Consider the following 24,068-nt stretch of genomic DNA (forward strand, 5'->3'; position numbering starts at 1 on the left):
TTTTATAAATTCTAACTGGGTTTGTATGCCAAAATAATGATCCAAACACACAAGGGCAAAATGAAGTGAGATCAAAGGTGTCTCTGCATGTTAAATATGCTTGTTTTTAATAGTTCCCTACTGTCCTATTGTTCTGGTGATATTGACAGCTCATTCTCATTCTCAAGTACTCAAATATTGCTGCTTTTGCAGTAATTTCGGTTGAAGATCCAAACACCAAAAGCTAGCTTTTGCATCCGCATGATACGCTGCTGGACAGCTGGAAGCGTATCATGTGGTGAGTGAGACTCCAATTAATCCTTAGGGTCCGCTTTAAAATCACACACACTCACATTGCTCTGCGCACAAAATGTGCTTTTCAGTATCAAACTTAAAAAAAAAAAGATATATCTTAATCTGATTTTCTACTGTCATGAAGTTAATATTTTAACTAACATCAGTCCTAATCATAAATATCATTTTTTTTTAGTTTTGAAATTCTAGGTTTTTGTCATGATGCCACCATGTTTTTATATTTATATATATAAAAATATAAAAACTAAATAATAATGCATACAAATCATATATATGATTTTGAAATGCCAGGTTTTTGTCATGATGCCAACATGTTTATATATATATATGAATGAATATAAAAACATCAAATAATAATGCATAAAAAACATATATATGATTTTTATGCAGTATTATTTTTTCTGCAGTGTCAGTTCTTACTCTCACTCATACTCTAAATGTGCTTTCCAAGATGAGGCTATGAAAAATATTATACATTATATGATTTTCTTCTTTCATTGAGTTATTTGTTAAGCAACACCGTTTCTAATTATAAATAGAAAATATTAATTTTCAGAATGTTAACCCTTTTAATGCCAGGTTTTTGTCGTGATGCTACTGTGTTTTTAGATAAGACAAAATTATTAATTATTTTCAATATACTACATGCTAATTTATTAATTATTTATCACAGCCCAGCAACAACATTGATTGTGACATCACACCCAGAAATAATACAATGCATGTTTTTATGCTTTGGTGGCTGTGGGATCAAAAATGTCCGTTTGAATGGGTTCCAATGGAGAATTTTTTTTCACTTAAAAGTATGACTGTAACAATTTTGTTTACACTGTGTTTTTTAGACGTATTGTAGGAGCAGAGCTGGAAATTCACATATTAAACAAAAATACACAATCTTGTCAAAATTACATATATTAAAAAAAGAAAAGAATGAAAAGTGTATAAAATACGCCAAATAGCTCCTTATCAAACGTGTCACAATGAACTCTGATAAACTCCCAAACACTAATTTAATCACCAGATAAATGGCACACAAGCAGGCACGTGAAGAGGGAATAGGAGGAGATGATATTGATGGAGGTGGTGGTGTTGTGCGGTGGTTTGGCCACTAGGTGTCATCTTGAGTTCAAACTGCTAGTGACGCAACAGCGTGCGGAGCAGAGGAAGAGACGGCAGACACCGCACCTTCGACCAAGGTAAGTGAACAAAGAGCAACTACAAAAATACAGAATGAAAGGACTAAAAGACAATATGTTGAGCGTTGTCATTAGTTAATTGTCTTACTAAATGAATTGTGAACTCCTTCTGTATTATCATTGGCTATTTAAAAACAAACGAGTTGAGCTGTTGTAGCAGATAAGCGGCTAACGTTTACCAGCTAACTTTCCCATAGCTATTTGCTTTGGGGAACTTCAGGCTGTCAAGCTCATTAAAATGCTTACCGAGATTTTCTGGTAATAACTTTCAAAATAAAACTCAAAATAACGCATGTGGGACGAAAAAGTCCTTTATTTAAATGTGACAGTTTTAGTTTGAAGGAAATATCCGGTATGATTCATACTTTCTCTCCATAACTTGACGCAGCCAGGAACTTTAATAGCTAACTAACGTTAGCCAGCTAACTAACGTTAGCAGGTTAAAGCATTTGTTTTTGAGGCCGTGGCTGAACAAAAACTACGCGAACTCAAAATTTATGAGTACAGTTGAACTAAGGCTAAGGTTAAGTACGTCTAATGTTGAGCTGAATTGCTCAATATCTTTCACTCATAAGGTTATGGCACGTATGGCTACGTTGCAACCGAAATTACCAAGTTTGGCAGCGTTAGCTAGCTGCATGTTGTTGACACTGGCCAGGTCAGTTTGTTTTTGGCAAGAGCGGAATAAAACTAGCCCATCTTTGTCATTACCCTTTTGTAAATAGACCTCAACACTATAGTGTATTTTTTATGGAAGACAGTACGATAAGCTCTTGTCCAAATTCTGAACAAACTGCGTTAAATAACACGTAATGTTAATGTTAAGTATACTATCATTATCAAGCATTACTAGGTTCTGTATTATCGCCTGATTTGAGCTACAACAAACGACAACTTTTACAGTAAAGTTAACTGTCATCCTTAGACTGTTTTAAAGCCAATGGTGGCTATGGACTGTTTTGAACAGTTTGCGTCCTACCAAACATGCATTTGACAATAAGAAAATCAATCAATAATAATGTATTTGTTACAGAGAAATAATACATGGAATATTTCCAAAATGGCTCCTGAAGTTTATATAATTAGACCTGTAAATTAGGCATACCGAATTATGACCAGTAACACCACCACGGATTTTTGACAATGGTTTTTATTAAGTAAAATTGTATTAATTCACTATTCTCAATATAATATCTTTGTCTCAGCTCTTTAGACTATCTGCATGGTGAGATACCACTGGAGTGAAGAGAAGAAATATGTTATCTATAATTTAGATGACCCATCTCCAATAGACACCTCTGCGCACTTAAGCTGGGCAGTGCTTGACACTATGACAGAAAAGTCAAACAAGCAAACTGAAGCCTCATTCAGTTTACACAAAAAAAAACAGCTGACACCCGCTAAAATCTGGCTCTTTAATGCAATGGTAAAGTGTACAATTGTCATTCACACCTGGGTCAAATGACTCGGCAGTAGTTGTGGGTATTTATCACCTCCAGCCCTATTCGGTATGGATGGGAATACAACACTTGGGTGATACCTCTAATTTCAGTTCACTAACCAGTGAGATGCAGTGACGCAGCACTAAAACATCAGTCCAAATTGGTCTGCACCAAGTTTGAAATAGAGACTGAATCAGTAAGAGATATATATATAAAGAGAAGAAACCACCGTAAAGCTTTCACAGACCTCTGTCCATGCTGCTCACTACTGTTTACCTGTTCTACAGTCTGTCCGTGACCTCGAGCAGACACACCAAAACAACCCCCACACTCACAGAAAGGCATACTTGTCTTCTGCCGTGCTGTGTACACATCTCTGCTCTACTGCCAAGGGGAAAGTCTAAAGCAGTATACATTCTGTAGCCAAATTTTAGCAGGTTTACCTTTGTTTAAAAAACCCACGTGCATGCACTGATTTTGGAGAGAAATGGGTACTACAAGCTCAGACCTGTGACATTTCCCTAACACATCTAACATAATACACATCTGAAATGAATGCTATTAGATACACAAAGTCAGGTTCAGTGGTGTTATTACAGTGTACAAAAACTTTCAGTTTTGGCATGTACATGTTGTTTTCAGATAACTTTGAAAAAAGCCTGAATCTTACCTTTATAACAGAGAGTAAGAGAGAGAGAAAGAGATGAAATGCTCATCCTATTCCACCTCCTTAGGTGCCTAAATCATTAACTATCATCTCTTGTTCACAATGAAAATAATATCCATTAACTGAGCCTGGAAACCATGCCAGTTGCATGGATGTTTCCTCATCAGATTAACTGTCTCCTTTACTATATTTTCAATTTTCAGTCATGCATTCAACCTGAAAATGCAGGGCTCAACATTTATAACTGTCCTCGTGCCATGGGCAAGTAAAATGTCATTGTGGGCTTCTTAAAGTACTTCAAGAAGTATTTAACAGATGTAAAGAAGGCACTGACATAATACTAGTCTGTCTCTGTAGTAGAAAGAAGCAAATACTTGCTTTTGAAATTAGGTGCTACATGACCATCAAAAACAGAGAGAAAGTGTGCTTTTGCTCAAAAGGTAGAAAAACCTACAACTAACACAATGCTATGTGTCTGACGTGATGTGAAATGGTCCATGTGAAACCATCTGATCGTGACTGTGTGATCCAGGCGCTGGTTAGGAAAGTTTAACACAGTTCATCTATACCTACTACTTATTGTTTTGATACAAAGCTGGTTAAAAATCAGAGAAGTATCCCTTTAATCTTGCCACTCATTTGTCCAACTGGGACAATGGTAAAAATAAAAAAGAATGAAACATTGTTTTTTTCTGGAGCTGATGGTGGAAGGAGCTAAAGAGTGAGCCATCTCACTTCCTTCTCATCTCTGCTGAGATGAAGAGTTGAGGAGTTCCACATGCACAGTACCAACCGTGCACTTGAGAGAAAATTGAGGCAGGTGTAGACAATGTTTATGAGCTGAAGTGCAAGAGAGCATTTGAATCAACCTGGAAACAGGAGTTTAGTTGGGTTGCGTTAGAGGATGTGGATGAAACCCCAACTATGTATTATGCACTTTGAGAGAAAGGCGGATAAAATGGTGCTGTTTTTGAAAGGCATGTCAAGTTGTAAAGTTAAAACATATAATAAAGATTAACCATGGCAGTTAACCTTAGTCTTTGTTGATATTTGCTAACAGGTAGGGCAAGTAAAAAATGCCTTTGGGAAAGTTCATTATTGACCCACATTAACATTGAACCCTGAAGTGGCTGTATCAGATTTGTGTTTTAATGTGACGCTCAAATTGTCAAATTAACTACACAGGCTGCAGTTATCAGTGCACCTACCATGCACTCATTTTCTGACTTTCTTTTTACTTTAACATTGTCAGTGCACCTTTATTTACTGTTTACAAATCAGTGACAATAAACCGTACTTTCATCAGAAGTATTTTGTGCCATGATTATGTTGTTTCACTACCCTTAAATTTGCATTAAGTGTAGAAACATGTTACGGCTCAGCTTGCCTCAAAACCTGACTGTCTCACAGAAAGACTTCACCATCAGTGCTTGCACAAATCTGTTTCCTCACCATTTCTTCATAACTACACAATGTTATCATCATTGCTCAGCTCAGACAGCAGAGCCAGCCACTTTCCTTCCTCTTTCTTTTGGCAAACCGTCATCACAATTCAAAATTACACTTTTTGAGAGCCCTGGGGCCTCATTTCTAAAACTGCGTAGGATCCATACTAAGTGTGTTCACACACTAAAGCTGAAAACGGCATGCACCAAAAAATGATCTTTTATTTAGAAAACTCTGCGCACACAGGTCGGGCTTAGTGATATGGAAGAAATTAAAAATCACTTCAATCAATTTTTGACCAAATACTTCTATCATATTATGATGATATTGTAGGCTGATTATTGGTGCTTTCACAAAATATTTACATTATGTTGATATAATGACGAAGAAGGCAAAGGCAAATAATAGAACAGACACTCTGGTAAGTTCAGAAACTGCAGCATTTAAAACCAGGAATAGACAACGCTTATGCTGTTACCATATTGACATAATATTGATATGTTGCTCAGCTCTACCTGCAGGCAATGTTCCCTTTATAAATCACAGTCCACAGAAATGTGTGCATGTGGATCAGCCTCATATCCCAGCCTCTACATGCCCAAATTCAACCATAAAAGGTCAATGTAAAGTACCTCCTGATCATAGATGTATAGAAATGAGCCTGCTTATCAATAGTTCTTTATTGTGAATAATGGCAACAACAGAGAGAAAGACAGGCCTGAGTCTGTAATGCGCAGTGATCCAAGAGCACAGTTCTAGTTCTGAGTCTTCTTAAATGAACTAGAACTGGACTAACAGGGAATGTATTGTACTGTGGAAATGCTCTGTGCTTACGTCATTGTCTGGGTGTCTTTTCAGGTAAAGCATGGCAATGACTGGCCCGAGCTCGTGCTCCTCCATGAGTAACCACACCAAGGAGCGGGTCACTATGGCCAAAGTGACCCTGGAGAACTTCTACAGTAACCTCATCGCCCAGCACGAAGAGAGAGAGATGAGGTAACATCCACGATCTACATGTGTCTTTTTTCAGTGTCTGTGTGAGGACTTTCTGCAGCTATTTACTCTGCAGGCTGATTTTTGAGGGCCATCATCTTGTATTCAAGATTCTAGCAACTTAATTTAAAGTAAAACTCAATATAGTTTCTGCCCCTGCTCATAAGTTGCCATACACGAAGGAACACAAACATTTAAATTTTTCTTTGTATTTGTGTGTGTGTGTTTTTGAGTTTTATCATGGGGTGCGGCTCTTGTCAGAATTCAGTTGAGGCAAGACCACTTCCTGTTATGACAAGTTACATCAGAGTGAACGCATCACTGCTCTCCTCTAGTTTAGTTAGCGTGAAGGCTGGGTTATTGTTTCAAATACAGGTTCCATTCACCTAATGATGATGACGATGATAGGCTTTCAGTTTTAATACAGTAGAATTGGAGCCCTGAGGATGCAATGGAATGCATACTTCATTACCTAAAAACAGGAATCTTTGAGATCGCAGTCGTGTGATGCCAACTATATAAAAATAGAAATGTAGTTATTGTAAACAATTAGCACTAGTATGTAAATATTGAAATATTTGAAAATTTACTTTGTGTGATATGATGAGTATGTAAGCATTTAAAAACATAAATGTAAGAAATATAGTAATAGACAATTATCAATATATGTAAATATTTAAATTATAATATGGATAATGTGCTGAGGGTTTAAAGTGTGTAAAATCTAAAACTGTGCCTTTTGCCACAAAAAATACCTAAAACTAGTATGTAAGTTCAAAATATAAAAATATAAATATGTGTGCAATGCTACAGCAATAAACAACAGAGATATACACAATTGAGAATAACAATAAAAATATATACAGTATGTGTAGCATGAGTAGCATACACATACACATTTACAAAATGCTCCACATGATAAAATTAAATAATCACTAACAGGTTAATATAGATAACAATATTGCTCAAATGAATCTCTAATAAATAATTTAAGATTAACTGCGGCTTTTATTGACATGTCACAGAACACAGTGAGCTGCAAAAAAATTAAACCTCAAAACATAGTTTTCAATCTTTCACCTTATATTTAATCTCTTTCTTATCATATAACCTGCAGCTATTTCAGCTAAAACTGTGTGTACACTGCTTTTAGGAATGCGTGAGGTACGCACGATCTCACCACACATTCCTGCTTTATAAATACCAGTATTTGTTTGGGAAAAGGCGTTCACATCGTTTTTTGTGTGTCCATTCTTTGTTAGTAATAGTAGTTACTGGATGCAGCAGGCACCTTTTTCTTCATTCTGTTTTTGCCTTTTTGTAACTGATATGACGATATACTACCTAATTTCCATAAAACAGTAGTAACACATCTTCAACTCCAAAGATGTAGCAGGATCAAGAACACATTAGATTTCATTTTTTTAAACTTTGTTTAAAATCTGACTAATAAATCTACCTTCAATCTTCCCTCTTCTACCTTCTCTTCAGGCAGCAGAAGCTGGAGAAAGTGATGGATCAGGAGGGCCTGGCTGATGAAGAGGTGAATGACAAACACATGCGCAGCAACTTGATCTGTTCACCGTTATACAAATCACCCCCTGACAGGACGAATTTATAATGATTGTTCTCATAGGTGTTTCACCCATCTGAGCACAGATCAACAGAACAGCACAACAATAAAATCTATAAAAAGGTGTTAAAATATGTGAATGTTGAAAATGGGATTGGATAAGATTTAGTGCTATGATTAAGTGTGAGCAAAAAGTGCATCGGTGCAAGGTAACCATTACCTTTTGGGCAAATGAAGCATGTCTATTGCACAATGGACACAGGAGAGAGTAAAAGTTTTGCACTGTGCCCTGGAAGCCCTGTACCTCAGGCCTGAAAAGACAAATGCTGCAAAGTTTGAACTGGGCTTGTAACTTCTCTGGAAAATGTGTTATTCTTCCAGTTCAACTTTCCTTGGGTGTAAAACTGTTGCACTGCCATCATAAGATCTAAAATCCCTGGAGGGACTGTAAAATAGTGAAGTTTAGTATTGCTTAAAAATAAGCTGTTATGAATCATGTTCAGTAGAGGATGTGTATCACACTGGTATATTTACATGTCATGTCTGTTCTCTGCAGAAACGTATCCGGCGCTCTCAGCATGCAAGAAAAGAGACGGAGTTCCTGCGTCTAAAGCGTACTCGACTGGGTCTGGAAGACTTTGAGTCCCTGAAGGTGATTGGCCGTGGAGCTTTTGGAGAGGTAAAAAAAAAGCTTTTTTACAAATCCTTTTTATTTTTGATTTTTACAGCTGCAGCTTCAAAAATACAGAATTTATTCCCCAATACTTATATGTGGTGGGGCTGTGGTTCAGAGTAGAGCGCGTCGTCCTCTAATAGGAAGGTCGGTGGTTTGATTCCCAGCTCCACCGGACAACATCTGGAATTATCTTTGGGCAAGATACTGAACCCTGAATTGCTCCCAATCCTGCGTCATCGGAGTGTGAGTGTGTGTGAATGATTACTGAGTAATAAGCGGCACCTTGTACGGTAGCCTCTGCCACCAGTGTGTGAATGTGTGTCTGAATGGTTGAATGTGACAATGTAGAGTGAAAGCACTTGTAGTGGTCAATAAGACTACAAAAGCACTATACAAGTACAGTCCATTTGCCATTTACCATATTTGTAATACCTTTGTAATGCAGTACAAAACAATTGAATTTCTTTTCTTTCCTCTAATTTCATTTCTTGTTCCTCACTGTTTTTGTGAAAAGAAAAAGCAAATATATAATACTTCCAACTCTACTATATATACTATATATAGTATATATATATATATATATATATATATATATATATACACACACACACACACACACAGACAGGTGCATCTCAAAAAATTAGAATATCGTGAAAAGGTTCAATATTTTTCATCAGGTATTCAAGAAAATAAACATTTGATATATTGTAGATTCATCACATGTAAACTTAAGTGCTTCAAGCATTTTTCTGTTTTACTTTCAATGATTATGACTTACAACTAGAAAAAAGTGAAAAAACATGTTTCAAAGTATTGGAATATTTCATTTACTATTCAAACAGTAAAAATACTGTGTATCTGTCAGTCTAGTTCAGTATACACAACCACAATCATGGTGAAGACTGCTGACTTGACAGTTGTCCAGAAGAAAGAAAAGTCAATAAAAGTCAATTTGGGAACTTGGGAGAGCTTCACAAGGAGTAGACTGAAGCTAGTGTTGGTGCATCAAGAGCCACCACACACAGATGTCTTCGGGAAAAGGGCTAAAATAGACGCATTCCAAATGTCAAGCCACTCCTGAACCAGAGACAACATCAGAGGTGTCTTACCTGGGCCAAGGAGAAGAAGAACTGGACTGCAGCTCTGTGGTCCTAAGTCCTTTTTTCAGATAAGAGCAAATTATGCATTTTATTTGGAAATCAAGGTCCTAGAGTCTGGAGGAAGAGTGGGGAGGCACAGAAGTTTGAAGTCCAAGTTGTTAGCTGACCATGATTTTTCTATGCTTGATTGGCCAGCCAACTCGCCTGACCTGAAACCCGGTAGAGAATCTATAGTGTATTGTCAAAAGGAAGATGAGAAACAACCGACCCAAAAATACAGACAAGCTGAAAGCAGCTATCACAGCAACATCGGCTTCATAACACCTCAATAGTGCCACAGGTTGATTGCCGCATTGATGCAGGAATTCCTGGTAAAGGAGCCCCAACCAAGTATTGAGTGTATGAATGAACATACCTTTTAGAAGTTGGACATTTCTGTTTTGTAAATAATTTTTTGAATGATCCTAGGAAATATTGTAATAATTTGAGATACTGAATTTCTGATTTTCATGAGCTGTAGGCCATAATCATCCAAATTAAAACAAAAAAAGGACTTAAATATTTCAATTTATGTGCAATGAATATACAATGTATGAAAGTTTACCTTTTTGAATTAAATTACAAAGAAAAATGAAGTTCTTCATGATATTGTAATTTTTTGAGATGCACCTGTATATATCACTCATGACATGATTCGTGTGTGCCATTATGATCCTGAGAGATAGACACACCTTCAATAATCTGTGAAATCCTGCATCACAGTAGCACACAGGGGAGGACACCCTATATGCATATATAAGTGTGGCCTGCTGAGAAAGTTTAGGTGTTGTTGTTTTGCTTAGTGGTTTTCAGTGTCCCAGTTGATGACTGTCAGTACACAGATGCCATTAATTCCCTGAACTGATCACTAAAATAAACAAACCAAGTGGCAAGCCAACATATCACAAGTGTGGAGACATAATGCTAATAGAAACCAGGTTTTCCTCAGTGTATGATAGCAGAGGCAGGCACACTGCACCACATGCCTTACTCATCTCATCAATGTCTGTGATCAGAGCGTTTTTCTCTGTCTGCTCCTCCAAACATCCCGGGTCTGAAATCTATCAACTCAGACACACATGTACTAAATTCCTTATCAGATAAGACTTTTTCTGTTTTTATTTTAGTTTTCCATTGAAGGAGTCTTTGTTGGCGTGGTTGATATGCGCATTGTTTTTTGCCTTCAGGTTCGTCTGGTGCAGAAAAAGGACACCGGACATGTCTATGCAATGAAGATCCTCCGCAAAGCCGACATGCTGGAGAAAGAACAGGTGAGGGGGAAGAAAACGCGCTCTGGAATGCTGATGTTGCATCAGTAAGACGTCTTTGACTGTGTGTGTGTGTGTGTGTCCCTCTTTGTTGTTAGGTTGGTCATATCCGAGCTGAGCGGGACATTCTAGTGGAGGCAGACAGCCTGTGGGTGGTCAAAATGTTCTACAGCTTTCAGGATAAGATGAACCTCTACCTCATCATGGAGTTCCTGCCTGGAGGTATGACTCTGTAACCCTACAACACAACACAAGCCAGCTAACCTTAGCTAACACTGGCATTCTGGCACCATAAACTGACTGACTTTTTACCATAATAGGTCATCATGGGAGCATAATAGATATTTAACCAAAAAGTTAAAGGAAAAATTGAACCTACGCCAATTCTGCTTGCATTTCCACTGCATCTAGAGAGCAGTGAAGATTAGGCAAATAGACACATGATGGATTCACCTCCTCTACTCTCTTATCATAGACCCATTTTTGTCTTTTTTCGAGGCGGGGCAGGTGATATTCATGGGGAGATAGCAGGCTAACAGTTGATGCCACATGGAAGTGGTTTACATCATCTGAAAGCTGAAACCTTATTTGAGTTGCAGCTCAGTTATGGTGCCAGTTTTTTTTTTGGTCATTGATCTGTAGTAAACGTTGTGTTTTTTTGAGGTGCCTGTTCAAACTTTGAAAGTTTAGAGTGTCCAAGGGCTTGGAACATTATGATGAAAGTAGATGATAGCCAGTTTTGTTGCTAAATGTAAGCACATTTGACCACTGGAGAAATTATAAAAACGGTCAAAAACCCCTCCAGAATACCACATGGAAACACCAAGACATTCAGGAACACCACAGAAAAATCCTTACCATAATTTGGGATCAAAAACTTGAGAAATTGTCAGATTTCTGTAAGAATGACATTTTTCGTTGCTTGGATGGTGAGCACTTCTGTTTTGGAATCTGCTGAGAAACCCTCTTGTTGTAAATATATTTCTTAGAGCCATCTGTCCTCTGAATACTCAAGGTCTTTGTTTTGTGGCTGTGAAGTTTTATAAGGCTGTGATTATCTTAGACAGAACTGTAGTTCATTTCATACAGTGATGTTGCGGTGAGAAGTCAAGGGACCCCTGTGAAAATGGCCTTGACAGTTTTTCCCTTGCCAAAATGTAGCCTAACTTAAGAATGTTATTTACTGTCCTTCCCGACAAGCTAGCATGACACATTTGGTCTCATTAGATTCCTCAGGTCTTCTAATTTAATATAATTCCAATGTCTTCTAGCTTCAAAAGTCAGCTCACTACAACCTCTGAAAGACAGTGCTGTTGGTTGGAAACACTGCTGTCGTGGCAGAGTTTGATTTGAATGCAGTCTTTGCATAGAAACGCAATGAATAATGGTCATCCTTGCAAACTTCGGTCCTAAAGTTTCTCTGCTTTGTGTCCATGGCAACATGATGAGTGCTGGTGTGACTGTGGTGTCTGCTGTCGTGTTGCAGGAGACATGATGACTCTGCTGATGAAGAAGGACACCCTGACAGAAGAGGCCACTCAGTTCTACATAGCAGAGACGGTGCTGGCTATCGACTCGATCCACCAGCTGGGCTTCATTCACAGAGATATCAAACCAGACAACTTGCTGCTGGACTCCAGGGTGAGCCATAAGCCGCTTTCACACAGAGATGGCGTCATAGGGCCGCAACAAAGTCCCGCCTTTGTACCGCACCTGCATGTTTACACAAAACCAAATGAAAGCAGCATTATTCCACTCCAGTGTGTACGCGATACACTGCATTTCGGCATCGCAATCAAAGGAGGCATAATGGGCATGACGTTTAACACATGAGGGTCTGCCTCTAGCATGACAATCCATTTATACGTCAGCAGCACTTTCTGAACAATAACAAAGGCATAACACATCAGTCACAATTATTTACCGTCTCTGTTATATGACAGCTGATCTCGTCCTCTCTCCGGAGGGTAAGGACCTCCTGAATCTCATTGTTTTCCCAGTTTATGGCCTTTTACGGCTGCTGTTCTTCTTTGAATTAGCTGCTATTCAAACAGCAGCTTTTTAAAAAGCATGGTTCATGGTCACGTCTTTCCAGCTTTACATTGTCCTTCAAACTCGTTTGTCATGGGGCTGTTACTACCTCCGGTCCCAGCTCAGAAGCAAGACCACTCTTTCCCCCCTTTATGCGATCAGAAGTTATATACAGCATGGCAATGCAGCATAAGAGTGAGATATTTCTACCTTGAACAGGTAGTAAAAATAGTAATAAAAAGCTATAGTTAACCATCATGAAAATGTAAATGGACAGTGTGGATGTTACTGTAACATACACACTGTCCATTTACATTTTCATTCAACTTCTTGTTTCTCATGCTTGGGTGTTGTGACCATAAGTGGGGTTATTCAATTTGAAATTATTGCATCATGTCAACTTTATCACTGTGAAGCTCTTTGCTGCATGTTATGAAGACATAGCTGTTAAATTAATACTAAGGTTTAGTGCTGAAACAATTCCATCATCCTTGGATGAAGCTTTGGTCCTTTTTACTTTATTGCTATGTACAGCGCATTCACAATGTGGGTATACATTACAGTTGCATGATTATGGCCAAAATGCTAATACATTTTTTTAAATCAGTATTGAGATCATGATTCTGTCTCACCATTATTTGTTGTTTTTAGGGACAAATCATTTTTATTGCATGGTTTTAACTTCCACCCCCCTTCGACCCTTACGAGGACAAGCGGTTACAGAAAATGACTGACTGGTTTTAATTTCCATGTTAAGATAAGGTTCTTCCCCTCTCTCTCTCTCTCTCTATATATATATATATATATATAAAGAACATTATTAAAGATAGACTTCTTTTTTTGCAGCGGTCTCGGTACCATAACACGCTGAAGGGTCAGTGAATGTTTGGGCTGGACAAGGTCTAATGTTAGCTAACGCACAGGTCTCGTGCAGATTTTGCATGTGGTTTGTTCTCTCCTCTGTCCAAACAATGGCTGGTTTTTGTTTTGCTTTTCTGCAGTGGAAACATTCAGGGAAGTTTTTCACCGACTGCAGCGGCAGGGTGCACGCACAGTGGCATGACAGTTCCTCAAAAGTGGAGGCTGCTGTTTGTTTAGATTTGATTTACAACTGAGTTTTGTATGAGCAAAGCACACATTTAAATGACAGTTTTGCAGCTGATTATTTTTATTTAATTGTAGGAAGCTGAAATCATGATTGCGATTAATATTAGAATAATTTTGCAGCCCTAGTTTACACCTTGTTTGTTCCACAAGAAAAAATGAATGGACCTTTGAGGAGCACAGGGACAGGTACTCAAAGACAACAGTGAGGTCTCTGTCTGAGACAAACAATGATTGTGAAAAATAGGGGTGGGGAAAAAAATCGATTCACTTAAGAATCTTGATTCTCGTTTTAACGATTCAGAATCGGTTCAAAAATCCTAAACGTCGATTATAGACTATATTTATTAAATACAGACTATTCGTAAACCCTCTAAAATTTTTATCATTTAGAAAAGTCTTGTCGGATCGCCTAACCTGTTTCGCCAGTGAAATCTGCCAGCTGTGCCGTTCAGAGGGATGTCTCCAATGCATAGTAGCTCTTTTAGAAGCCTCAGAATCCAGCCTGGGAATAAGGGTGTTTTTACGGGACCTTGTTCAATAAATACATGATGATAGATCCGATATTGGGTTTCCTCTGTCCGTATTTTATTAATATTTCGATGATAAAAGTATATTAGCATCAATGCTAATCACCATATAGGCTTCCCATGGTTCCATGGAGAGGTCAGAGGTTTGTCATCTCGAGGAAACTGCACTGTGATTGGTCTAATCCTACTGTATCTATCACTCTGTGTTATTGGTAGCGACTCGTGCATTAGAATAAACTCTGGTAGCACCTATAATAATAATAATGAGACAAGGGTAAATCAGGAGACAGTGTAACAAGCAGCAGGGCCTCATATGGATGTAAACTCTGTGTTCACTGCAGGCAGAGCAGGCAGGAGCTTCAGGGCCCTCTCTGAAGTGTCAGGAGTGTGATGTGGCCCTCTGCATCATCACAGAGAGGAGCTGCTGTGCAGAATAGCACAGATAATACACAAACAACTTCAAAAAAAACTATAGGATTTTTTTTTTTTTGAAAAGTGTGTCCATTTTTTGAACTATAATTACATTTTTTTTTTTTTACAATTTCTGATTCCCAACACTTTGGAGAAAGGTTTTCTACAACAAAAAAACTTGTACATAATAAAACCTCCATAATTTCATACACACTTTGTTTTCATAACATAATATGCCACTGGCAAAACAGACTGGAGTAGATCCTGAAATTACACCTACTGTATTTTGAATCAGGAATTGATTTTGAATCGGAAATCGCTTTGAATTGAGAATCGATTCTGAATCAAATCGTAACCCCAAGAATCAAAATTGAATCGAATCGTGAGATACTGAGAGATTCACACCCCTTGTGAAAAACATCAGCTGTGATTCTTTTACTGCACTGGAATTAGGCACAGCCCCTCTTCTCACTCTCATTTGCTCTAGATCAGGCATGTCAAACCGGTCCACAGGGGGGCCGGTGTGGCTGCAGGTTTTGTTTCCAACCAAGTAGCAGCACACCAGACTTGACTCATTTAATCAACTGATCTCCGTCTTCAGACAGTTGATTGGTCAAACTGTGTGCTCTTGGTTGGTTGGCACAAAAACCTGCAGCCACACCGGCCCCCCTGTGGACCAGTTTGACATGCCTGCTCTAGATGATGTCCACAATTTGATCAGCTAGACACTGATGCCATAGGTGAGCTTCCAGCACATAAAGGATACCTCACAGATTTTTAAATACTTTAGTATCAAAACAGTGTGTGTGGGAGTTTAAATGAACTGTGGTAAACTTCCCCTCATCTTACCCGTTCAGACTTTGCTGCTCATTTTCCAGCAAGAGTCTGTTAAAAGAAGGGAATGCAGCCAGCTGCCATATTTTTGTACATCACCCACTAGTGGGGGCATTTATTGATCTGCTGCAGTGCAATGCATTCTGGTAGTTGTAGGTTTTCTACCTCTTGAGCAAAAGCAAATACTGCTGTCTTTCCTCTGGACATGTAGCTCTATTTTATTAAGTATTTGCATTTTTTGTGCTGCATAGATGACTCGTTTTTCTGTAAAAACATTTGTATAGCAGTGAAATACCTCTTTGAATTCGTCAACATGAGTATGTGCTCATATTGTTAAAACATCACCATGTGCTGCAGACTTGAGGAGGTACAATAGCGTGTTTTGTGTTTCCAGGGTCATGTGAAGCTGTCTGACTTTGGTCTGTGCACGGGGCTGAAGAGGGCTCACCGCACCGAGTTCTACAAGAACCTGAACCACAGCCTGCCCAGTGACCTCAGTAAGCAAAGTCAGGCAACCCCTTCCATTTATTTCATTTAGATCTTGCATGACACTCACAATTATACATGTCAAATGACTCATTTCATTACCATTTTTACATACTGTACATACATAGCAAGAATGATCACATATTACTGAAGCCTGTATGAGAGATATGTGTGTTTCATCAGTAGCGTAACCGTTCTCTTCATGTCTCCACAGCCTTCCAGAACATGAACTCCAAGAGGAAAGCAGAGACCTGGAAGAGGAACAGGAGGCAGCTGGTACGCCTGGACACACATGTCATTTCTCTTTGACAGCAGTTTAATTATGTATGGGACATATGAATGAGTACAGCACAAATTTTACTCTCACCAGAGACCGAAATATTTTGCCCCAAAAGTTTAGAGTGTCCAAGGGCTTGGAACATTATGATGAAAGTAGATGATAGCCAGTTTTGTTGCTAAATGTAAACACATTCGACCACTGGAGAAATTATAAAAACGGTCAAAAACCCCTCCAGAATACCACATGGAAACACCAAGACATTCAGGAACACCAAAATCCATACCATAATTTGGGATCAAAAACTTGAGAAATTGTGAGATTTCTGTAAGAATGACATTTTTCGTTGCTTGGATGGCGAGCACTTCTGTTTTGGAATCTGCTGAGAAACCCTCTTGTTGTAAATATATTTCTTAGAGCCATCTGTCCTCTGAATACTCAAGGTCTTTGTTTTGTGGCTGTGAAGTTTTATAAGGCTGTGATTATCTTAGACAGAACTGTAGTTCATTTCATACAGTGATGTTAGATTAGAAAAATGGTGACTGTGGGGACTAACATCATCAATATGAATACAGTTGGCAAAATTTAATTCAGAAGAGTCTCACCTTTCCTTTATATCAGATTTATTTAATTCCAACACTGTTTAGAGAACTTTAGAGACTTGACTTGAATAGGCAGAAACAACACATTTGTACTGTGTGCAAAAAAAATACATTTTTTGCTTAAAACTGCATGAGACAAGCATAAAGTGGGCGTGTCTGTAAAGAAAAGAACCCATTTCTTTCTGATATGTTGAGGTGAGAAGTCAAGGGACCCCTGTGAAAATGGCCATGACAGTTTTTCCCTCCCAGAGACCGAAATATTTTGCCCCAAAAGATATAAAGAAATAAATCAGGGCTGGGTAACACACCCCCATACTTGATAGGTATAGGTAATAATAATAGTGTTAGACTGTATTTAAATATGGAAAACTTTTTGTTCAGCTGACTTGTGTTTGTTTTTAGTTTTTTCTCAAATAAGGTCTGTGAAAATAAGATATCATATTTGTAACATTATTTAAAACATCCAGCCTCACAAATGATTGCATTCATTGACACAATACTTCATCACTTGCTTCACAGGCATTAAAATATCCAAATGTCTGGAATTAAAAATATTATTATTATTATTATTATTATTATTATTTATAGAGAAAGAAAAAAGTAAATGTCTTGAAAGAAGTGTTGGAATTTGAGAGCATTAATTAAATCTGCATGTTGATCATTTAATCATTTCAATCTGAATCATTTCAGTAATTTATCTGAAAGCAAAAACACTGCCGTTTGTTGTTCAAAATGTTAAAAACCTTGAAGTACTAAAACTTCATTTTTCATGAGCTACTTAATCCATATCTGGGGGTGTTGATTCAGAGTGATTCCATTAATAAGAGCAAATACATTGAATAAATTACAGCATATACAGTGTGAATTATAGTAAGACTGGAAGTCATTGAAGCTTGTTCAGGAAGTCTGCACAGTAGTGATGCAGGTATCGACAACATCACAGGCTGAGGCAGGTGGATCAAAAAGTGTAAAAGGTCGGGTGGGTGCTGACCCGGGCATCGCTACTCCAAAAGGCTTTTCCAGGGTGTAGGAATGAGCAGCACCATCTCTGCACACAATATCCAGCTCTCCTTAATGCATGCGCCGCTGTCCTCTTAGTTTGAATCCACTATAGCGAAATCCTGATCGATGCACAGAAATAGCCTTTTCAACTGAGTCCAGCCCACATCACATCAATGAAAGGAGCTCAGAGATTACTTTTAGGGGCATTTTAGTGTTTTTTTAAAGTTTATCCTGTTGTCCCGTGCTCCTCCTCCTCCTCTGCAGGCTTTCTCCACAGTGGGAACCCCAGACTACATCGCTCCAGAGGTCTTTATGCAAAATGGATACAACAAGCTGTGTGATTGGTGGAGCCTGGGTGTCATCATGTATGAGATGCTGATAGGTAATAACTGGATGGCATGATGGAATGGAATATCTTTTTCACCCAGAGGGGGTTTCAGGTGAGCCCAGATGTGCTTTAAAGGCTGCTTGGTGTTTTTGCTGCAGGTTACCCTCCATTCTGCTCCGAGACGCCTCAGGAGACCTACAGGAAAGTGATGAACTGGCGGGAGACGCTGACCTTTCCTCCAGAAGTGCCTATATCAGAGAAGGCCAAAGACCTGATCCTCAGGCAGGAACACACCTCTCTTCATCTTACATCACTCTCACCTGTGTCACATCACTGATGCAATCACTTGTCATTAGGGCTGGGTATGGGTACGTGATACCTTTAAGATAAAAATAAACCAGTACTAAGCAGTATTGAAACTTCTCTAGTGAAACAATATCTGCAGTAGATCCTTCTTGTACCCGGACCTGAATGTGACGTGTGAATGACCCACCACAACAGCAGCTATAACGTAACACAGTCTGTAGTGTGGTGAAGTTGACAGAGTTGGCAGGTCAGTGTGCCAGGACGCCACCAAATGAATGGTGGTGGCATTATGTGCAACTAATTTCATGTACAGCTGTGCACAGCATATTGATCCACTCAGCCCCTCTCTGTCTCTGTTACTATCATGACACTGCTGCTGCACCTGGGACAGAGCCACAGTGACAGGGTAACTGTCAGCAGCACAAGGCTATTTTTAACCAGTGGTTATTAACGGGTTAATCAACTGAGTCGAGCAATTTTGGTGTCGGTGTGAGTGGCCCTGGAACACCCGAGTGGAGCCCTTTCCTGGAGCACAAAGCAGGCCAATTTTAATGTCTTTCATAGTGAGGACACTTATTATTTCAGACGAACAGTTAATAATGATTTAATTTAGAAGACTGGACACAGATTATTGCACTGAGTAACTGTTGGTGCTGTTAAACTATAAAGTGTCACAACTGCTGTCAAGCTGTCAGAGACACTCTGAGGTCTCCCTCACCTGACAGTGAAGCTGTGGGGCGCACGCTGTCGCTCTCTCCTATCTGTGCCCCCCTTATCAGTGATGTCATCTTTTCTTCCTGTCGATCACTGTCTTTACTATCAGGTCGACCCATTTGATCCTCATCGACCTTGCTGTTATTTGATCTTCCTGACTGACTCTGACTTGGACAAAGAAAACTTTAGACCAGATTTTCTTTAAAAAAACATTTCTTTTTAATTTTACACCAATATTGGCCCTGAAAATGCATCATATCACCCTATGTAATTGTTACTTTAAAAAACACAAACTCTCATGCTAAAAAGAAACTCTGACCCTAACCATAAAATAATCACAACTTGCTTCACCATTTTTTAGAATAGCTGCTGCAAAATGAGGCATTTCAGGTTACAATAATTACAAAAACAGCCCGCAAAATGTCTGTAGGTACAGGTGTAGCTTTCAGGATACTGCTATTGGTACAGGTATTGTAATTTTTAAATGATCCCAGCCCTTCTTAACAGTTATCTGTATCAGTGATTGGACCTGTTTTGTAAACTGACAATGGATGCATCGTTTTTAAAGTTATCTCAGCACACCTGGCACCTGAAATAGTCTGTTCTGAATGGTTGAAAGTGTGTGATGTTAAGTGATTGCTGTTGTGAGTAGGTTCTGCTGTGAGGAGGAGCACAGGATCGGTGCTGCAGGTGTGGAGGAGATCAAGTCCAATCCTTTCTTCGAGGGGGTGGACTACGACCATATCAGGTGGGGACTGTTAAAACATGTTCATGTTAAAGGACAGTTATTACAGTGACACAGCTGAAATCCTCCCCTTTATCCTTGTCTTTATTTTGAATGTTGTGTAAACAAAACCAAAGAAATGAAACAGACACCAGAAATAGTTAAAAATAGAGGAGGGACAGGCAGCCTGTCACTGTGTCAGTGTGCTCTTTAAAATGTAAATCAGCTTTACTTTAATGCTGTAAAACTGAGTTCATTTTACTGAAACCATGAGCACCAAAGGAGAATAATACCAGCAAAAAGAGGTTTAAATAAAGCATTTGATTGCATTTTTGTATTTGCTGATCAAGACTTTAATGTAAACGGAAATAAAAGCCTCTCCCAAATATAAGCCTGTTGAGTTGAGTGGTTTAAGCAGATAAAAACCCGTGCTGGTTCTCATCCTGCAAATTTCACTTGTCCAACTCTTTCCTCTGACTCCACTGATGTGTCCTGCAGAGAGAGACCTGCTGCCATTCCCATAGAGATCAAAAGCATCGACGACACCTCGAACTTCGATGAGTTCCCTGATTCAGATATCCTCACACCAACAGGTACGCTGCCTGCTTCTCCTCAACACCTCTCATTTCCTTTTTCACCTCTGTTATGCAAAATCATTCAAAACTTCTGTGTCTTCTCCTCTTTCAGCTGCCCCGGTGTCCAACCAGACCGAGGCGGACCTGAAGAACAAGGACTGGGTCTTCATCAACTACACCTACAAACGCTTCGAAGGCCTGACTGCTCGAGGAGCGATACCATCCTACATGAAGTCAAGCAAGAGATGAACCCCTCCAGAGAGGCTTTATCCAACACCACCATGAAACCTGAAAGATTCGTCCAAACCCCTGTTGTCTGAGGACAGAACTCTGCTGTCTGTCCTCTGTGTTACCTGAGTGACGAGGACTCTTTTCACGCGGGACTCTGCAAATAAAGGGGCTCAGTCTCACTGAGTTGCTTTCCAGGAACTGCTGCCTTCATTTCTGCAGGTCTTCACTTTCTCTGATGCTTCCGAGGGTACCTTTATACTTTCTGCTCACACAAACATGAAGACTGAACTGGATTGAAGTGACTGGGGTTGTGTCCACTTGCCTTCCACCAGTGGTTGCAGTGGGATGTCTTCCCTCCTGACACCAGCATCCATTACATTCCCTCTCTGTAAACCAGCACCAGTCTGTTGGACCTACCAAGGGCTCTTCTCCCTCCAAACCAGGACATCCACTCCTTTTGCCCTTTTTCTGTTGACTTGTCAACTCAAACTTTGCATTAAGTGGTCACTTGAAGTGAATCAGGTGCTCTTCAGGGATTCTGTCCAAATGTTTCTCGTGGTTTCCTAACAGAGCTCACTATGAGGCTTCTCTAAAGTGCTGCTGGCTTCTGACCTAACCAAAGACTGTGAGCTCAATCATGTTTCTGCTTCGTCTCTCTGTCACCTCATTTCCTCTCTACCTTCAAACTCTAGTTCTATAGATTCATAATTGCAACTTTTGCTTGTTGAAACGTGTGAATTTAAGAGCGATGTATTTTGTGGAACAAACACAAGAGTCTTGTTACATTTTCACAATGACCCACTTAAGTTGAAAAATCCCGAGCACCTTATGTGATGTGTGATGCTCCAGTACAGTCAGGCCTGCAGCTCAGTGATTTGTGTTTGGATTGGGTGTTGTTATTTTTTTTAATTGACTGGAAAGTGTAAGCTTGTGTCCACACATGGGTTTGACAGGGGAGTGAAGACGGTACTTCCAAACTGAAGTTTTAATGCCATGAACATGTTACAAACTCAGATTTTTAGTATTACTGGGGTGGGCAAGCCGAGATCGTCATGAAACAGACCCACAGACTGTATGAAATACAACAGAATATGTTCCCATGCGAACTTCAGCTGATGCTGTTCTTACAGACTCAGTTTGACCTGTGGATTAGTTGACAGAATGGATCCGTGACTGTGGATTTATTGTGGACTTCCTGTTGAAATGTAGAAGCACAGGGCTAAACATCTTCCAGTGAACACAATATCCAAAATGCTGTCATTTAAAATGAATGTAAATTAAGGTTTATAGATTTTTTTCCACAATAATTCCAAATGCTGTTGGTGTGAATGTAGCCAGGAACACTTTTTTCTTCTATCTGTGTCCTGACACATTAGGTGTAACTATGGAAGCCCATTTTCCCCAGAAACAAGGACAAAAAAGACAAAGAGTTAGAACAGTAAAAGAAAAAAATATAGAGATCTTACATCAAAAGTATGAACAAAGTTAGAATTTACTTTTATAATATTGACATAATTAATGATAATTTTAATTTAGTCAAAAGTGTGCCCAAGTCAAACTTTAACTTTGATTTATCAAGTCAAAATTAGGACTTCAAAACAAGTGAAAATATTGATTTTCAACATAATCTTGACTCAGAATTTGGATTTATTTAGTAGTTACGTTCTAACATTGGCAAATGTAATAATTCTGTTTTATGTCTACAAAACTTTTTGGTCAAAATTTCTGGTCAAAATGAGTTGCATGTCAAAGTCTTCCCTTTCCCCTATGACTAAAACCATATAATGAGATTTGTGAGGTGGAAACCTCACATACCATCACGCAATACTGATTTTAAAAGATCATTATATTCCAAGACCATTCATTTTTTCATAACTGTAACTTAACCCTTTGAAACCTGAGCAATTTCTCCTGATTCTGTCAAAAACATGGGAAGATGGCAAGGAATGATCCAAAAGTTAGCAAGAGAATCTACTCAAAAATTACCCTGAAAATATTTTTTTAAAAAGAAAGAAAAAAAGACAAAAGGTCAAACAAAAAACAAAAATTAACCTGAAAAGGGAAAATTAAAATAATTCTGTAACATAATTGAAATCACATAGTTATGATAATTAAAAAAATGTTTTTCCCTAGCTTTTTAACAAAATATTTTCTAAATCCACTTATTTCTAGCAATTTGTGGAACATTTCTTACTAACATTTCTTCACATGGTCTTTTTCCTCATAATTTTTTGGAAAAAAATTAGTTCAAAGGTTTAAATACCTGTAAAAGGCATCTGAATGCAGCACACGAAAAGTGATGTAGATCCAGGTTTCAAAGAGTTAAATAAGAAATTGTTTTAAATGCATTTTTTCCCATCTATCCCATCTTTTTTTCTTCTTTTGTTGCTAAGAATGGGCTTCCACATGTGACAGTTGAGTCTGAAGGTCTTTCTTGTCGTCTGTTGTATAAAACTTTGTGTATTCAGGTAGTGTGTAGATGAAGCTCAGCGCATTGTAACGCATTTTAGAAAAGCACGCAGCGGAGCTTAATGCTCCTGCTCTGCATGCTCTCACCAAACAGCAGATGGGTCAGCTTAAAGCAATAGAGCACATGGAATGACTTTTATTGATAATGCCACTTGGCGTGTGTGTGTGTGTGTGTGTGTGTGTGTGTGTGTGTGGGGATGTGATGATGCTCAGTAAAAACAACACAATGTCAGGTTGCTTGAAGATGTTTATGTTGTTTTCTACGAGTGATGCTCAGCTGTGTGTATGCTCTCCGTGTCATTGTGTACCAGAGTCAGAAGTGAGGGATTTTGGGAAGGTGGGTGTACATTATTTAAACCACTGTTCTCTTTGTAGCGCGCGGCTGTTATATTGTTTTCTGCTATTTGACAATGAATTACTCTGCACTTAATGTGTTGTGTCCTCCTTCACCACATGTGGATGAATGACGGTGTGTAGCATGAAGTGTCTTCGTTCAGCTGGTGTGTCTCTTTAAGGTCAGCGCTGCAGGATTGCCGTTTACTGTTTGTAAAGAAGCTCACCAGTAAGTGTGGAAGTAGAGCCAACCCAAGATGCACTTTGGTTTGGCTTGTTACCTCACTGGTTGTGTTTTTTGCAGCGCTGCGTCTCTTGTCTGGCACCTCTTTATAAAGCCATGACCTCACCTGAGCGTGTGCGGGTACACGACCATAACTGCCCCAACACAGAGAATAAGGAGATCCAGGCAGAGGG

At 38.9% G+C, this 24,068-nt stretch overlaps 1 protein-coding gene across 2 annotated transcripts; it reads left to right on the forward strand.

Annotated features, from left to right (window-relative positions):
• The first annotated feature begins 1,335 nt into the window (after positions 1-1,335).
• Positions 1,336-23,748, forward strand: LOC121947079 (serine/threonine-protein kinase 38). Of its 2 annotated transcripts, none has more exons than XM_088082670.1 (14): positions 1,336-1,490; positions 5,904-6,041; positions 7,530-7,581; positions 8,168-8,290; positions 10,614-10,697; positions 10,793-10,916; positions 12,181-12,335; positions 15,999-16,110; positions 16,305-16,366; positions 18,236-18,353; positions 18,458-18,581; positions 19,972-20,067; positions 20,542-20,636; positions 20,731-23,748. In XM_088082670.1, exons 2-14 carry the CDS (start codon positions 5,911-5,913, stop codon positions 20,865-20,867), a joined length of 1,413 nt encoding a protein of 470 aa, XP_087938796.1. In that variant the 5' UTR covers positions 1,336-1,490; positions 5,904-5,910; the 3' UTR covers positions 20,868-23,748. The 2 variants fall into 2 exon arrangements, with proteins under 2 accessions (XP_087938796.1, XP_042347902.2); XM_042491968.2 differs by having other exon boundaries at positions 15,999-16,101.
• The last annotated feature ends 320 nt before the right edge of the window (positions 23,749-24,068 follow it).

Source organism: Plectropomus leopardus, chromosome 9 (genome assembly GCF_026936395.1).
Source record: "Plectropomus leopardus strain MGB_pleo_1.0 chromosome 9, ASM2693639v1, whole genome shotgun sequence".
Lineage (NCBI taxonomy): Eukaryota > Metazoa > Chordata > Actinopteri > Perciformes > Serranidae > Plectropomus > Plectropomus leopardus.

Bases quoted from the DNA above. Each gene is read 5' to 3' on its own strand.
- LOC121947079 (XM_088082670.1), top strand. From the start codon at position 5,911: ATGGCAATGACTGGCCCGAGCTCGTGCTCCTCCATGAGTAACCACACC. The intron at 6,042-7,529 runs GTAACATCCACG...CCTTCTCTTCAG, and splicing joins CACGAAGAGAGAGAGATGAG to GCAGCAGAAGCTGGAGAAAG. The intron at 10,698-10,792 runs GTGAGGGGGAAG...CTTTGTTGTTAG, and splicing joins ACATGCTGGAGAAAGAACAG to GTTGGTCATATCCGAGCTGA.